This window comes from Syngnathus floridae, chromosome 17, assembly GCF_059516105.1.
Source record: "Syngnathus floridae isolate MCC-2025c chromosome 17, RoL_Sflo_1.0, whole genome shotgun sequence".
In the NCBI taxonomy this organism is placed as follows: Eukaryota; Metazoa; Chordata; class Actinopteri; order Syngnathiformes; family Syngnathidae; genus Syngnathus; species Syngnathus floridae.
Window position 1 is genome coordinate 5,781,363 of NC_142429.1, and position 17,801 is coordinate 5,799,163.

Here is a 17,801-nt window from a genome sequence, read left to right on the forward strand (position 1 = left end):
ACTGATTCTTTAGTTGTAACGAATCACTTTAGAGTCAAAATTGAATCGTTACTCCTGGATGGAAACTTTTTAAAGAAAATACGAGCGCTGGCGTCAAAATAGCTGCCCTTTTTAGTTAAAATGGAGTAAAGCTCACTAAAAAATGTTGGTAAATCGTTTTTTCTGGACGTAAGTATTTTGTTTTACAATTAAATTTTTTTTTAATAAATTTACGTCCCGTAAATGATCCAAATTTCTTAATTCCAATCCAACAAATGTGACAGGAAAGAGCAAAACACTCAGGCCACAGGCTGCACCATTCATATGTTTATCTTTGCCGCTGAAGCATTCCACAGCTTCCTTTGATTCCCGCCCTTCATAATGTGACGCTCGCCGAAAGAGGAATTAAAGCCGAGGATGACAAAAGCACGGCGCAAATTACAAGGCTTTGTGTTTACTATTCTGAGCTCTGGTGCAACACCGAGTCAAGCAGGAGGCTCGTCCTCTTTCGCTCTCTCTCTCTCTCTCTCTCTCGCCGACAGAAAAGCAGAAAGAAAATAACACGGCAAGTACAGAGAGAAAGAAGAAAGGCCATAATTTGGGTTAAGTATGAGGGGAATCAAGAGCGCTCGTACGCTCATCTTCATTTGGGCCTCACATGAGAGCCTGTGATGACTTTCTGCTCTCGTTTAGCTCCAGCGACATGTCATCATTGGCGTGACGCTTTAAACGGCAGTGTCAAAAGTGGCCGACAGTTAATGGCCTCCGCTCCGGCTTTCAACAAAAGTGTCACGATAATAGCTTTGTGACACAAGAGTTCATCATCTTGTGCGGTTGAGCACGCCAGTATTTACATTACGTTTGTTGACATGATAGAATGGATATTACGCGTGCATTTTTTTTTTTGCACATGCCATCTGGACATGTGGACTAAATATTATAAAGATAAAAGAGGTTCCAAAGGAGGGGGTGGAGTCGGGGGGGTATTGTTGGTCGGGGCGGGCTGGACTGAGTATCAAAACAGACACAGTGTACAATCCCGTCAGGGATGTATGTGTTAAATGTCAAATTGAGTATTCCTGTCAAATTGTGTTTTTCCAGAAAAGTCGGAACGATTCCCACAGTCACGGGACGAAGTATAACTTACACATTTGGATTTGGGGGCTTTGAAAGAGACTCGTGGGTTGCACACAACTTGCAGCTGGTGTTGGATCGGATTTTTCAAAATGGATGGACGGGATATGTTTGCATCTCTATTTTCACACGCTTTCCAGCAGGAAGTTCCACCCGTGTTTCTTTGACCTCACCGTGCCGGAGCATCACTGCTTTTTTCCCTCTCGCATAATCAAAGGGAGCAGCGTTTACGCGTTATCTCTGCCACGGAAGTAATCGGCCCGGGTGAAAGGTCAACTCTCCGGCCCGAGACGTGAACCGAACGGACTCACCGTCGACTTCAAAGCTCAGGAGTAGATTGTTGTTTCAAACTCTGGCTATCATAACGACCGGCGGTATGGATGAGTACGGAGACGGGGAGAATACCTTTGAATAATTACAGCCGACAAAGATCACAGAACAGCGCAGCAACAACAACAAAAAAAGAAGAACTGCATCGTTTTTATTCTTGCCTTGTTATTCCGCTGGTTGGCGAAACCCAAAACCATGTCAAACATAATGGAAAATATTTGAGGTCTTCTTTTATTAACCGAGAGGGGCTTTGATGTTTGACGTCTTTATTTGTTTTAGAAGAAGAAAGGGAATGGGGCAATATGGCATGCAACCATCTACTTACGGAGTGAGCGAACCCCCCCTCCAGAAAAAAAAACAGAGAAAAAAAATCTCTGCTCGCTCATTCTACATAATCAATTAAACATCATTATTGGCCGCATCAAAGAGCAGCAAAAAATGATCAAAGTAAAGCGTCTTTTGCTTGAGCACAAACCGCTTCCTGCTACTGTGTCGTCCGGCTCGGTAGCGTATCGCCGGGGAACGCTTTGAAACCACCACTTCTCAAAAAAGACCGAACATCAGTTCAAGTCATTGTTTTGAGAAAGCATTGATTGTTATTTGAAAAAATAATACTTCATATAAACTCATTCACAGTTAAAATAGATCTTTGACGTCTATAGCCGTCAATGGCAGTGAATGAGTTCATCATAAAAATCCCTCAAAAGCAACTCAATGGGAAAGCTTTTGGTGTAAATGTGAGCTAATTTGCCGTCGTACACCGAGAGTGCCCGTACGTGCTCTGCGTTTTGTTAGGAGCCTCGCAATGACAGCTTCAAGAAAAATCTGGCAAACGCCGTTTCAGCGAGCGGCGGACATAAAACAGCTCCATTTTTGTCAAGACTTGGAAATGGTCGCACCACTCCGATTTAAATCCAGCTCAAGCAGTGAAAATCAAAGCGAACAATATACTTGCGGTACCACTAATGATCACAAGATTTGGACTTGCAATCAAGCGACTGATGAGCTCCGCAGGGTTAAGTGGGAACAAACTTGTCATTTGGCCGTGTTTTATGTGGCTGCGATATGCCGGCGTATGAAAAAAAAATCACGTCCTCAACTCATGTCGCTAAGGCTGGAAAATAAGTTGGCTTGGGTTTTTGACCCAAAGTCGGGAAAGCCGGTCCAAAAAAACATTCCGGCAATCAAAGGCGCAAAACCGCCGAGCTTCTGAAGTGTTTGGGATACTTGGAATGAAAAGGCCTGGCATGTCATGAAGGCAGCTTATGCTTGTTTGGTGTGAAAAAGCAAGAGAGACGCGGCCATTCAGGAAGTAGCATCACCCAAAGTTAAGATTCCGTAAGATTTCATGAAGTACGGTGAACCCCCGTCGATTACTGGAATACGATCTAAACCAGGGGTGTCAAACTCATTTTTTTCGCGGGCCGCATTTTAGTCATAGCTTCTTTCGGCGGGCCATTATGACTGTCAACCCAAATAAATGTATGAGTACCTCATATTATATACAGTCAAAGCTACAAAGCAAACTGACAAATAACTGGTGAAATATTAAAAAAAAAAAAAAAGATATATTATTAAAAGTGAAGACAATTTGCAATTCTATTAATGACACACAAATTTGATGCACAATTTGTCTTCGCAGGCCACATAAAATGATGTGGCGGGCCGTATCTGGCCCCTGGGCCTTGAGTTTGATACCTGTGATCTCAACCTACCCGTAATGTGGAGACACCAGAACAACCCTAACCCATGGCAGCCCTTTTAAATAGAATCTTGGACGTCTATATCCGTCAATGTCAGTGAATGAGTTAACGACCTACTGTTGGTTCCATATTGGTCATGCGTCCCACCCGATGTGATTCACGCGCTCCCCACTCATCATGCACAAAAGGGCACAACAATATTAGTGTCCTATCCCACCCCATCACCGCAGTAAAAACGAGAGTAGTCTCGAGCTACTTCTTCTTCTCGCGTGTATATAAAAAAACACAAAGCTGTGTGTATTCCGACAGCTGCTGCCCCGGGTGCCCCTGCAGAGAACAGAAGGAGAGCTTTGAAGATCTTGACCCTCCGGAACAATAAAACGCCATCATCAAACACTTTGCTGACCCTCGGACCCCAGTGTCGACTCGGAGTAATGCATATTAAACTGCGGGGTTCACTCGGACTGAGGCACATGTGCTTTAAATGGCATCACTGTGAGTAAACTCTAGCGAAAAATAAATAAGCACATTCATCGGTCCTCAGACTTGGCGTGATTAAGGGCAAAAGGATGCTGTTTTATGTTGACCGTGCTGTGGTGCGAGAGGATTCAAAAGGTGATGTGGCACATTGGACTGGTCTTCAAACGCGGGCACACCCATATGGAAATGCGTGGCTCCGAGGTAAAGGCTTTGATGACATAGTGAGTGCCTTGTAGCGCACAAGACGAAGACAAACAAACCGGCGGCTGCGACTGCTCTCCAGGCCTGTCTAGATTCTGATGCTGCACTTTCTCTACCCCCTGGGTTAAGAACATAAATAGATTCTTGATCTTATGCAACTTAGCATTAAGATAGAGGCGAAAGGGTAGCGTGGAGCCAGCCACGGTGGCAGCTGGCTCCGAAGGTTCCCCGCCTCTTACCCAGTGCTCATCTTTTAACGTGGCACGCGAGGAAGCCGTGTCGACAGCCCGGTTTTGAGCTCAAGAAGGGGGTCAGGAGTCAAGCACTTCCTCCTGACATGAAAGCACACCTTGCCCTTGGTATCTATGTTCCGCCCTCCCGACCCAATCCCCGCAGCCCCCAAATCATCTGTACCGACATAATCTGGGACCAAACAAAAGCCATGTGTTAATTAGCTTTGAAGGCGTAATGACTTCAGGGCCACGGACATTTCATTTCAAAGCGACGGCCCGAAAACGGCTTGAGATGCGTAGCGGTCGTCCTCCCCTCTACCTGCCTTCGGTTCAGGGAATAAATGTTGTTTTGCCTCCCGTCCTCTGCCGTGTCTAATCTGGTGCCACGGGGACGCCTCGCTCTGGCTTTGGTGGGGCTCTTGAAATAAGTAAATTAGGGAGAAAGTTCTGACACGTGAGAATTGGCTCTACACCTGTCCTCCAGATGTGAGGGTGCTCACGTTGATGGAATTTGGATTTATTCTTCAAGGGTTTTCATCCAGGACAACAGATTGTTGTTGTACATAACGGACAAGCAATTAAGACAATATTCATTTGTACAAAGGTCATGTTTTGTATTTCTTAAAAATTTTGAAAACTTAAGAACTTCAAGTCATGTCGCAGTTCCAGGCTCTTAATACCACAGAAAGCGCCACATTGAACGCATCAGACACGCTATCCACTTGTATGGCTATGGTTAAAAGACAAATTGTACTCAAAGAGCAGACTGATAATTGACCAAAGCAACCAAGTGGAGACTCTTGAACATCACAATTACTGCGTCCAACTTTTACAAGTGGTTCCCTCTGGTTCCAGTGATATCAATTCTGACGAGAGGAAAACCTGAGAGCCAATGTTCTCATTAGTCACCGCCCCAAAAAACAGGATGACACGTTCCGAGGAACGTCAATGACTAAAGCCTGAGTAACTCTTCCTTCTCGACCACTTTCTTCCTGCCGAAGGAGAAAGGGAGGCAAGCACATTTCAAAACAAGATAGGTTACCTTTTTCTGAATAAATGTTTCCACTGACCGAGCCAAGGTGACCGCGAAAAAAAAAAATCTTCTCGGAATCAACGGTTTAGGTTGGCTCTTTGTGAAAAACATTTCCTCCACCTCGGTGGCTTTAGAACACCTCGAGTCTGTGTTTGTAATTAGATCGCGCAATGATAATCATACCTACTGGTGGTTTTGCGAGAGGATGTGCGCTGGAGAACATCAAAGAGTTTGACATGAATCATGCACCGTCCATCCCACTTCAACCTCTCCACGGTCCTTCTCGACATCCTCTCATCTGAGAATAAACAAACATGCTCTCTAATCCCTTCAAACCGTTTTTTTTTTCCCCCTTCGGAAAACTCCACAAGCCGGTCATCGTACTTCAGACACCTCTTAATCCTGAAGACGACCAACCTTATGATGTGGGAGGCAGGTAAAAGATAGATAGTGATCGGGTAAAGCAGATACACGGAGTTGAGACGGGAGCACGGTTATAAATATCCAAAGCACACTGCAGTTTCCTCCAAAAACAAACACTTTCAGATACTGCCTTGTAATTTATCACAGCTTACTCTTCTGCGGAAGACGAATCAAAGGAAAGCACCGACGAAGCAGAAAGATGGAAGTGTTATTTTTTTCCCCGTCCTGTTTTATAATCTCGTCTGATAATAAGCGATTCTACCAGCAACAATGCGGTTCCTCTCCCACATTTCATAACATGGCTAGACCATACAAACAGCCCTAATTGAGATTTAACCCATGGATCTCAGACATATGAGGTAGCTATGCTAACCGCTAGCCCACCTTGCTAACAACTCGCCCACCATGCTGCTCCAGAAGTTAACCAATCTAATACTTTTCCATCAAAACCAATAAAACAGTGAACTGTCACACATATCAAATAAAATCAAGCACAAATGTAATGTAAAACGTTAAATCGCAACATATGCATTCTAACTTTTGATTCAAAGCGACAAGCATGTGGCAGCCAGCCAGTTGGCCACCAGCCAGTTAGCATGAGAAGATAACGTAGCTTCACTCGATGCGTCTCGTCAAATTATTACAAACAGATGGACGACACCAATCACGGGAGATTTAAAGCAAAGTCCTTTGTTCACAAAATGTTGGTCACTACTGGCTCTGATTTAGATTCCTATCAAGCTAACAGCATTGGAATCAAAACAGGAAGTAGAAAGCTACCCCCAAAACAACTGAGGTATTTCTAAAGATTTTTTTTTTGCCAAACTTTAAATTACGCAGCTATAAAACGTTTGGTAGTAGCAAAGTAAGATGTTCGTCCCCCTACATATCAAAGTTCAAAAACCTTTTTGCCCCAAATATGAAAAAGTTCATTGAACAACACTGCTAACAGTGACTGTCGATATTCTGCGTACGCAAAACATGCTAACGCGTGCGTCAGATGTCAAGAAGACGGCGGCAATGATGGTTTAAGATTCCTCTAGGGAGGAAAAAAAAACGAAAGAAAAAAGAAATCAGAGGCCTGGAAGAGCCCACGGAAAGTAATCAAGTAGCAGAGTGATGTCACGCTGATGAAAAGCCGCCTGTCAGACAGTTGGCGACGACGGTTGCTCTTTGGCAAACCACGTCAGCTGCTGTACACCCCCGCCCAAAAAAAATGACATCAAAGCAGGTAGCACAAAAGCTGGCACTGATCTTTGTCTTCTTTGATTACAGTAGCTTCATCTTTCGCCTGTCTGGATAAAAGAAAACGGCTGCTTGGTGTTAAGAAAGTGTCCAGGATAATGAAGCACAGCATGTAGTCATTCATGGTGGCCACCGGGCCAGCTCAGAGCGTCCGCAGATGACATATTCTCACCAAAACTCTCAAGCAAATATTTGAATCCTGACTCGGTGAAGTCTTCCCGAGGCATTAAAGAGATTCTAAAGAGAGCCGTACATAGATATCGATTGAATAGATTGCTTTCATCTTGTCGACTAAATTCAAGATGAAAAATTTCAAAGTGACCTTTGCATCGCATCGTTTCGAGGCAACAGCCGGCATTCTGCGTCCGTGAACAACAAACAGCTGACCGCAGAGCCCCCTAATGCAAGCTGTCCGGTCTTGAAAGACTTGGCTCCTATCAAGCGGGGGGCATCATCTGCAACCAATAGATGGCCCCCTCTTACGAAATGAGAGCCTGCTCGACAGATGTCTCCTGCCTCACTTACTCTCTCGTGCTCCCCATTTGCATGCACATCTTAGATGGCACCTCTTGATTTAAGTCAGGATCAAGGTCGTCCAGCATCTCTCTGGCTAATGTCAGGGACATGTGGTGAAGGCACATGAAAGGAGCTCAACGGTGCGTTAACGGCCGGAATCTCTCTACATGTTTGTTTTGGGTGGCTTTGGACAATAGCTTCAACGTGAAACTTAGGGGACCCGCATCTGGAGTTCAGCCACGAGGTGACGTCCAACAGAAGCTCAGTGTTCGGACGGCCTTGAAGTGCCTTTAAGTTCTTAGAGGGATTTTCTATTTTTAATTGGTTGTATACAATTTCTTGGGTCCCTAGAGGTTGGGCCCATTCAAGAACCTAATAAATCTATTCAGCCTAGGTCTGATAATATGGTAACGAGCTAATCTACGTAATCCCGCCCACGCCGACTTCATTTGCTCATGATCATTTTCATGCAAAGGTTGGAGTCCAATAACAGTCAACACCTGACTAATTCAGCATTTGTGAATCGGGCACTGATTTTTGATGTGACCCGTCTTCTGTCACTTAAGACAATCTTTTGAATGATTGACTTTAGAATTGCTAAATTCTAAATGCTCCAATAACAAAATTCATCGAGACGCTTACCCACTTTCTATGGCATTATATCTTGGACTGATTAATTGCATTGTTTACTCAGCAGTATGGAAGAGTCCCACAATCCCCATGGCACTTTGTTCCATTCTTGTTTTGTGTGGTTTGTGCTCTCAATTGAAAAGAATTTAAAGGAACTCCTCCATGAAACATAAATGCTTTATGGATGGTGCTCTCCGCTTTGTTCTCCCATTGAGGACCTCCACCTGTTTCTGATGATTTGAGCCAGAGCCTGTCCCTTTCAAGATGTTGATCCCTCCTGATCTCTTTGATGTAACCTGACCTAACAGTTCCAACTCGCCGCACTCGACGGACCACGCCGGACGGACCCTCGATGACAACAGCATGTGCGCATCAACGCTAACAGCCGTGCCGAGACGGATGATGGAGGTGTGCGAGCGGAACCGCCGTAGTGGGGGTGCGCGGCAACGGTCGCACGATCACCTCTTGCCAGCGCGGTTTTAAGCAGTAAAACCTGCGGATCTGCAAGGGGCACATGCAACTGATCGGAGATGAAAGAGTCGAGGCTTTGACTTTCACAGGAGGCCTGGCGTTGGGGCGGGGGGCTCCAGAGCCGGGAGAGGGCACGGGGGCGCTTCTAAGGGACTGCAATCAGAACAGCTGGGTCATTTTCAAATGACCTAATTCCAGGATTAATCCCTGCCGACTTGTATGGTTACATTTGTGTTTGTGGTACAAGCAGACAACGGGAGGCGGTGGCCCTGGGGCAGACTAAAAAGGAACAAGACAATTACAGGGGCCTAATACAGAGGGGCCTAATACAAGGAGTTCAAATAAGGTACGCAGGCAAGTGTTTTCCCAAGAATACCAAATTTTATCAGCGGAGAGCAATTTGATTTAGCTCGGAACCGATCAGGCAATTTCTCTGAAACCGTTCCCAGAGTTGACAGTTTCCCAAATGGCTGCAAAGCATAGTAACAGAGATATAAACCCACCGGCCGTGATCTGAGAGTGAAGTTTAACACCCGAGACGCGATGTCCACGCCTCTTTATGTCGAAAGCAATTGTCCTCGTCACCGTGCATTTAATTATCTTAGTGAGGTTAGCCGAAACAGCTGTGTGAACTTGCACTCCAGACAATGTCCCGCTTTGTCGAGTTTCGCCTGAAAGGGACTTTCAAATAAATCCTTGCGCTTTGGTTACGGTTCTTACGTTTTCCGGTTATTTATGTGACAGCATTATAGCGCTACACACAGGCTCGGCATGAAAGCTCAATCATTTCTAGTCATTTTAACTGGTCTTCTGCAGACAAAGATATTTCCTGATACAACTTTCTCTTCAGAAAAACTGGAATGGCCTCAATGTCATGAATCAGTTGCCTCGCAGGCGTCTGCCACTCACGCCGGTCAAAAGATCCCGGTGCCTTGGTGGTAGGGCATTTTTCTGAATTGCGATCTATCTGCGAGTGATTTCAGGCTTACATTTTTGGGGATGATGTCAAAGTGACTCGACTCAATCGGTGACAAATCCTACACTTCTACAGACCTGATCACTCCTGCGGGTGAGTCCATCAAATCCATCCTACCTGGCACACAATCATGCAGCCCTGAACGTCATACCCTCAGAGTCATGGGTGGAGCCTGTCCCAGCTTTCGAAAAACACTTAATGTAGACCAAAATGAAAATGGTCGGAGCGCAATGACATATTCCTACGCTCAGTTTCGAATATACAGTCGCCCGGGAAAGTTTGGAGAGAGACAGAGTGGGAGATGGTGGGGGTGCGGTGGGGTTGGGGTAAGAGTGATGGCTGCTTTGATCTTCGGAGGCCCTGTCTGGATTAAAAAAAAAGAAAGAAAAAGAAAGAAGGAAAAACAAGCTCCCATCTTAAATTAATAAACAAAACTCACTTTTAGGTAATATGAATATATGTTGTGAATTGTCACTGTATAAATTGACGTCAGAATAGCAAAATGAGGTTTTATGGAGTTTAAAAAAAGGAAAAAACAATTATCTAATTTTTTCTTTCCCCTTTTAAACGACTAAACTAATCTTCCTGAACATAAATGTGCATCTGACGAACACAATGTGTTTCGTCACCTTATAAATCAGTGTTGCGGGGGGAAATGGGGGATAAAAGAAAAATCTAAATCACTAGCATGGACCGTTTTTCTCATAAATGGGAAAAAAAAAAAAAAAGAATCTTACTTTCGTATGATGTGTGCATCCGACAAACAAGATGTGTATTGTCACTTCATAATTAATCAATGTTGCAACGGGGTTAACGGGCATATTAAGGCCAATAAAAGCCACCACATCAAATAGAACATCGTAGATCAAAAGAAGTATGTGTGTGTCTATGCGTGGGTATGTGTGTGTGTTTTTTAACTACATAAAAAAAGAGGGTGGTGGTAGGTGGGTGGGTGTAGTTCTGCCACGCTTGAACGTGCTTTGAGTCCTGCCCCGCAAGTGCTGATTGGCTGGACGCGCACCCAAGGGGGGAAAGTTTGAATAAAATTCAAGAGCATGGCACCAGCCTCGAGAGGAACGTCTGCGACAATTGCACGGGTCGTCAAACGGAGCTTAAAAGTCAAATTGTTTTGGGGTTGCATCTCAATTAAAGGGGGAAAAAAAACTATCGGGATAAATATGACAGCAGTCCGATTCGCCTCATCGTTACTGCCGCTACTCTTGGTCGTGATGCAGTCCGGAGCCGGGCTGTGCGCACGGAGGTTCCGCGGTGGCCGCAACCCGCAACCGCGACGCGCGCCGCCGCCTCCCACATACCGGGCGGCGAGCGGCAACCGGGGTGACGCCACCGAGAGCTTCCCACTGGATTTCACCGCCGTGGAGGAGAACATGGATAACTTCATGACGCAAGTGAAGAACCTGGCGCAGTCCCTGTACCCGTGCTCGGCGCAGAAGCTCGACCACGACATGAAGCTTCACTTTCTGGAGAACGTCTCGGTCACATGCAATGACGGGAGCCCCGCAGGGTAGGTCAAAGAAACTTTGCAAAACATTTGCCTAATGCGTGCGCCAACGTGACCTACAGGTTTAAGACCCTGGAGGAGGATTTCCTAAAGTGAGGCTGCAAAAATCATGATTTTATTGATAACCTGAAATGCCTTTTTATTACATGCAATTATCATTTATGTCGTGCCATCTTTCTTGCCCATCATGAATGTCATAAACCATATAACAGGTTTCTCCTAACTGTGGATCAGGGACCTTCCCATCCTGTGGTCCTTCGGATCGAGTCTCAAAACGCGCCTCCACTGAAACTTTTATTTGGTTGTTTTTGAGTTTTTCCCTGCCCTCCTGGGAGTTTAAGAGAATATTTGTCATTTTTCACACGTCCTGAGTGTTTTTAGTCACCTAAATATTGAACAGAGGCTGTGATGTACGCAAGTCAAATTCCTTGTTTGGCACGCTCAAACATGGCGAATAAAAATTCTAGAATCTTGAATCCATAAAATTTTACAGTCAATTCCCAAAGCCAGTCATCTCTCCTGCAAATTTTGTAAAATCTTAAGATCCTTATAGAAAAGTGGTTCCCAACCTGTGGATTGGGGGCCCAAAATTGATTTTAAGTAAAATGCTGAAAATTATTTTTATTGCTCAGCAAATGCTCTTTACGATCATATTATCCGTTGTTATTAATTCTGTAATATCGGCTTTGTACATTTGTGTATGTGCATTGATTGAATACTTGTTCTTAAAAAGTTTCTAATCTGCATAAATGCAATGCAATGTTGGAAAGAATAACATTTTGCACATTTGTGAAATGCCTGATTAGGTTGCTTCTTCTTGTTCCAATATTTATTTTTTTAATTCACATGTGCAATAATAAAGTGATGTCTGTTTTAATTTGTATGATGTTCAAGATGAAATATGGGACACGTAATTTTTTTAAGTCATTCTTTGAATGCATAATGATGTTAACACTCAAATAAATATCAGTGTTTTTATTCATTTATTGCTTTCTATGTTATAAAATTGTTATAAGGCCTTTTCAGGGGCTGTTTATGTTTTTTATAAAAGGCTTTAAGTGCCATACTAAATTCCTGAAAATGCTGTGACAATTATATTTGCATAGATAGCGGCAGTATTATTATTATTTGCCGTGTTACATTCTGGACCACAATGGCGATGTGCAGACGACTGAAAAGCCGGTGATGATGCGTCGTCTGGCTTCAACAATAATAATTCTGCGTAATTCCTTCTTTAACAGGAGTGCGCTAAAGCGCTAAGCTCTTTAGAGACACAGCAGGAGTAACAGTGGAGAGGGACAGTTCACTGGCAGATGGCCATTTTTTTTTTTTTGCATTCAGCACTGTGGTGGTTGTCTGTTAAGATGCTCAATGCAACAGATCACATTCGCTGACCAAAAAAAAAATCCTTTAGTATGTGTGGAAATGTAGAATTCAACTAAAGGAATTTGATCCTAGACTTGTTTGGTAATATAAAAAGCTTGGAAGTGAACATGACTGACTGTGGCTTACTATGATAGTATCAAGTCATGAAATCGAGCCAAAGTGTGACTCAGCATCTAAGCAAATGGATTTCTATGCAGTCACTGAAACGTGTTTGGCTGTCACAAGAGTTTAGTCACGGGTAGTTGCCTGCCTCATCGACACACCCGTGATTATTCGCTTCAGAACGTCCGCTTTGCCCAGGAATTTGTTGCATGTGACTACATCGGTCTAAATATCGAGTGAGCGATTTTACGATTAACAATCTAAAATGCCAATCGATTTGGTCATCGGCGTTGTCGTGATATCACCGCCCAAGAATGAGCTTGAAGGAAAATCCCGGTTCTGCTCTTCAGCTTGTAAGCAGCATAGGGGCGATTGAGATAAGCAACATCAGTGATCTTCCAATGCTGTCACCTTTTTCGCCATTGCTGCAGGCTGCTGTCACCTTTTTTCCTCCCTGAAGATAGGAATCAACAAAGCAACAGGATGCTAACATTCAAGATAAGAGTAACCTAGTGACAATAGTGTATACGGTATTACAGCAGTTGGTTATCTCCCCCAAAGAATTGGAAAGTGAACCATATCAACACTGGAATGTGTCTGTTTAAAATATATTGTCATGCTGGTTGAAAACTAAAAGGTATCATGTAACTGGAAATTGTACATAACACAATGGTGTATTCTTCAATGTCCCGCAGGTATTACCTAAAAGAATCCAGAGGAAGCAGACGCTGGTTGATATTCCTTGAGGGTAAGTAAAATCCATGTGCTGTATATATCCATGTGTCCACTTTCTATATTGCTCATCCAGAGATGGTTTTTTTCAAGAACTATAAATTGAGTCTGAGTGAACCCTCTGTGCAGGCGGCTGGTACTGCTTCAACAAAGAAAACTGCGACAGCAGATACGAGACCATGAGGAGGCTGATGAGCTCGTCCAAGTGGCCGCAAACAAAAACAGGTCAGCCTCACCTCACCTGTTTGGAATCATTTCCAAACAAACACTTGACATCCAAGTCCTACACGATGAGGAACAACACTTAATCTCAATGGCGCTTATGGTTTCTACATGGTGGGTCGTAACCTGAATCCTCAGGTTAACCATTTCTGAGGTCACTATTAAACTAGTTCCTACCAAGTACTCACAGAATGACAGCAAACTAGAAACACCAAAGCCTCAGATGAGTCTGCTTGATTGGATTGCTGTCAATTTGGCGGACCCATGTGAAACAACGCTGACGCAATTGAATCAGTTCATGTAGACAAGATGGCAAAGTCACGGTGACTCAGATGATTCAGTTGATCAGTCGACCAGATTCAATTGGGGACTCACAGTTAGATGATTTAGTTAGATCAGTTCACTAACTCGAGGTGGAAGACCAACATCCAGGTGAGTTTTGCAGAAATGCAAACACTGACCTTGCTTGACTGTTCAGACTGTGAGCAAATGTCGACCTGGCGCCCGTAGCTCCAAGAGCGTGGACGCCTCCGTCTCTCATTGCTGTGTAATAACTATAATTCATGTGGTAATGACGATGATGAGGAAAAGGATGTGTCTGGGAGTGCCGGAATGGCTAATGATACATGGTGATTTGTCTGCACAGGCACTGGGATCCTGTCTCCACTGCCGGAGGAAAACCCTCACTGGTGGAACGCCAACATGGTGTATGTTATGGTGTTCATGTTTTTTTTTTTTTTTTAATTCTTACAAATCACAGGGTTCAACAACCAATGACTTTAATTTTGTCTGTACAGGTACATCCCATACTGCTCCAGCGATGCGTGGAGTGGCGCCACTGCCAAGACAGAACACAGTAAGTCATTACTGGATGTTCGAAATCACGAAGAGAAACAAACTCCAAATTCCTTGTGTTGTTTTTCTGTGCTGTGCAGGTGGCTACGCTTTTATGGGCTCATTGATAATTCAAGAGGTCGTTAAAGCCTTGCTTAAAAAGGGTCTGGAAAACGCCAAGGTTCTGCTTCTAGCCGGGAGCAGGTACGTTCACAAGTGAAACCGGGTGAATTTTCCAAACAGTGCTGTGATCAGTAATCAGAATCCGTCGCATGTGCATGCAGTGCCGGTGGAACGGGGGTTCTGCTGAATGTGGACCGTGTGGCGGAGCTGCTGGAGGGTCTGGGACACACTGGGATACAAGTGCGCGGCTTGGCCGACTCTGGCTGGTTTCTGGACAACAAGCAGTATGACTTCACGGACTGCTTGGATGCAGTCAGCTGTGCCCCCACTGAGACCATCAAGAGGGGCATCAAGTAGGCATCCAGAGTGTAACCGTCACCAGTTTCACAAATTGGTCACTGATCTATATTTGATCTTATCACCAGGTATTGGGGAGGAGTGGTACCGGAGAAATGCAAACAAGCCCATGAAGGAGAGGAGTGGAATTGTTTTTTCGGCTACCGAGTCTTTCCGTCCATAAAAAGTACGCTTCGGTATCACGTAACCACAGAAACATAGAGCACATGATCGGTTTGGTTTAACGAATATATCTGCCGATTTCCAGGCCCAGTCTTTGTGGTCCAGTGGCTTTTTGACGAAGCCCAGTTGACAGTTGACAACATTCAGTTGACAGGCCAGCCAGTGCAGGAAGGCCAGTGGCGTTACATCCAAAATCTGGGTATTGAGCTGAGGAACACCCTCAAAGATGTACCGTAAGTTACAGGCCAGAAAAGGAAAATTAAATTGTGGCATTTACAAATTTGCCTGATTGAAAATGTCTTTGGTTGTAGAGCTATGTTCGCCCCAGCATGCCTCTCACATGAAGTCATCACAAGAAAGTGAGTTTAAAGCGCTACACGTACAGTTTTGCTGGGTTTTCTTGTGAGTTGACAGCGCCCTCTTGTGTCTGTTGTCTCGCAGCTACTGGACGGACGTGCAAGTCAAAGGCACTTCCTTGCCTCGGGCACTTCACTGCTGGGACCGCAGTCTCCATGACAACAGGAACAACAAAGCCCCGCCCAAAGGTTGCCCTGTCCATTTGATAGACAGCTGCCCATGGCCGCACTGCAACCCCACCTGCCCCACCATCCGAGACCAGTTCACAGGCCAAGAAATGAACGTGATCCAGTTCCTGATGCACATGGGATTCGATGTGCAGAAGATGGCCCAGCAACAGGGCATGGACCCCAGCAAACTACTGGGCATGCTGAGCAGTGGCAGCTAAAGAGACTCGTACAAAGCAACAAACCAACAAAAACCACACTTAACAGTATCTTCAAGCTAAAGCCCATGTAGGGTTGTGGCAGGTCTCTCTGGCCAGTGTCCACACCTGATACCTCCTACCACTCTCTCTACCTTAGTCTTCCCCCTTATGACGTCCCGTTTACTGTTGTACCTCAAGGCAAAAAAAAAAAAAAAAAAACCTCTAACAAAACAGATTACCATTTTTCAGCAGATAGTGGCGGGGGATGTTTACTAAAACACAGATGGGGAAGAGGTCTAATGCATTTATTTGTACAAATGCAATCCTGGAATAGTATTGAACTATAATACCCATATATGGTGTTTGAAATCAAATTAATTGCCAAGATCAATTAACCAGGCAGGAAGTAACAAATCGAGTAGCTCCCCAGATTGCATATTGTGGCATGACTACATGTCGGAGTCTACTGAACTCATTTACAATGCAGATAAATTCTTAGGACAATCTGCTTCGGTGCAGCTGTACTTCTGAGCTGCTGTTTTGGTTAGCAACTGCGTTATTTGAGTGTCTATGAACTGATTACGGAGGACTACGGGGTCATGTGCTGTAGACAAATATTCAAACGTGAAATACAGTTTAGGGTTCTCTGATGCTTTGTTTCACATCAGCATCCTTCCCCATAAACTGAATTGAACTACCAACACTGCTACTTTGTACACCTGGAGGGATTTTTGGGTCATCATGACAAAGTGACAAACACACACACACACCACAGTGCCATTTAATATAAAGTGTACCTCTTGAATCAGCACAAGTGGAACAACACACAAGGCCCAAAGAATATACTATAGTTGGCTCCTCGCTAGTTTTACGAGTTCTCAGATCAATGCATTTAAAGGGAGAAAATGTGTATTGTACATGGTTAGTGTGTTTGTATAGGTTCTTTGAGTTCAAGTGTTTGTCACTCCATGCTTATTTCATAATAGAGATCACCTTTTAATATAATGGGAATGCTGTATGGGCTGGTGTCTTTCTATGGACGTATTTCCTCACACCGACTACAGAAGGAACGGTATTACTAATTGTAATTTTATTCTGTAACATATTTTTAACAGGAGAAACTCGAACTACATTGGTTATTTACATATTTATTTTGTTATGTAAATCATATTTATAAGTGCTATTTTTTTTCGCAGAGAAGTGATTCTTTGTAAAATTGTAAATACATGGCTGTTTTTTCCCCTCTTTGTGTTGACTGCATGTCTTTGTATTAGACCCAAAAGAAACGACACAAAATATAAATACAACGGAAAAGAACCCTGCTCTCTTATTTTTTCAAATACATATTAATTTGATAAATTATAGCTTTTTTTTAACCTTGTCAGACAAATTTCAGATTAGTATACCACCACCAAAGGATTACCAGTGTAAAAACGCACAGATAGTGGGACGTTTTGATTTGAAGTTTTTAAGGATTTGGCCCATCACCCAAGGTCGTAATTGAAAAAGTTTCGTCCAGTTGTTAAGTTGCTTATTAGCCATGGAATTTTGCCATGTACTGGTATGATAGTTTTACGCAGGCTAAAACGGTTGCTAATGAGGTGTTAGTTAGCGCTGGTATGTTAGCTAGGTACCGTGACAATTAATAAAGGACCTCCATTGTAAAATACACTGGTAGTTGTGGATTTTTATTTCACACATTTCCTGTGGTCCTTCAAGTTAGCTTCTTCCTGTTGTATTGGCTTACGTAGCTAGATTTTGATTATTATTAGCTATCACGGTTAGCACACAAGCTAATAAATTTGGCCTTGGCCGCACTGTAAGTATGTTAGCCGTTAGCATCCTAACAAAACACAGTAAAGTTAATTTTAAAATGCAAAGGATTTTCTCATAACTACAGTGTAGCGAGCTGGAAAATTATGTGTCCTGTTTTAACTGCGCATTGTTACTCGACTATTTTGTAGTTTCGCCAAACCGATTTCTGTTTCTATGCAGGGAAAGACTTGCACCTTCAAGCTGTTTATCTTCACACATTTATAAAAACATAGCAGCAGTGTGAGCGATTTCTTTATAGGATTTCTCTGTACTCAATGTCAATTCAACAAGGAAGACTACAAATATCACAAGTACGGTAAGTATTTTTGGAAACTACTAATTCACATTCAACTTCCTAGCTCAAATCTATCACTGCTTCTGTGTAATTTTCCCGTTGGATCGTGTGTAATTTCTGTCTCTAATGGGCGTCTCGGCCTTCCGCCCTGTCATTACACGGTGTATAAATGC

At 43.7% G+C, this 17,801-nt stretch overlaps 1 protein-coding gene and 1 long non-coding RNA gene across 3 annotated transcripts in view; one reads left to right on the forward strand and one right to left on the reverse strand.

Annotated features, from left to right (window-relative positions):
* Positions 1–17,801, reverse strand: part of LOC148383915 (uncharacterized) — a 151,146-nt gene that overhangs the window by 15,014 nt on the left and 118,331 nt on the right. The window lies entirely within an intron of this gene.
* Positions 10,445–17,187, forward strand: notum1a (notum, palmitoleoyl-protein carboxylesterase a). The gene is made up of 11 exons (XM_088357827.1): positions 10,445–10,879; positions 13,060–13,112; positions 13,226–13,321; positions 13,965–14,025; positions 14,116–14,174; positions 14,254–14,356; positions 14,437–14,628; positions 14,701–14,798; positions 14,880–15,027; positions 15,106–15,153; positions 15,236–17,187. The coding sequence occupies exons 1-11, from the start codon at positions 10,533–10,535 to the stop codon at positions 15,537–15,539; spliced, it is 1,509 nt and encodes a 502-aa protein (XP_088213953.1). The 5' UTR covers positions 10,445–10,532; the 3' UTR covers positions 15,540–17,187.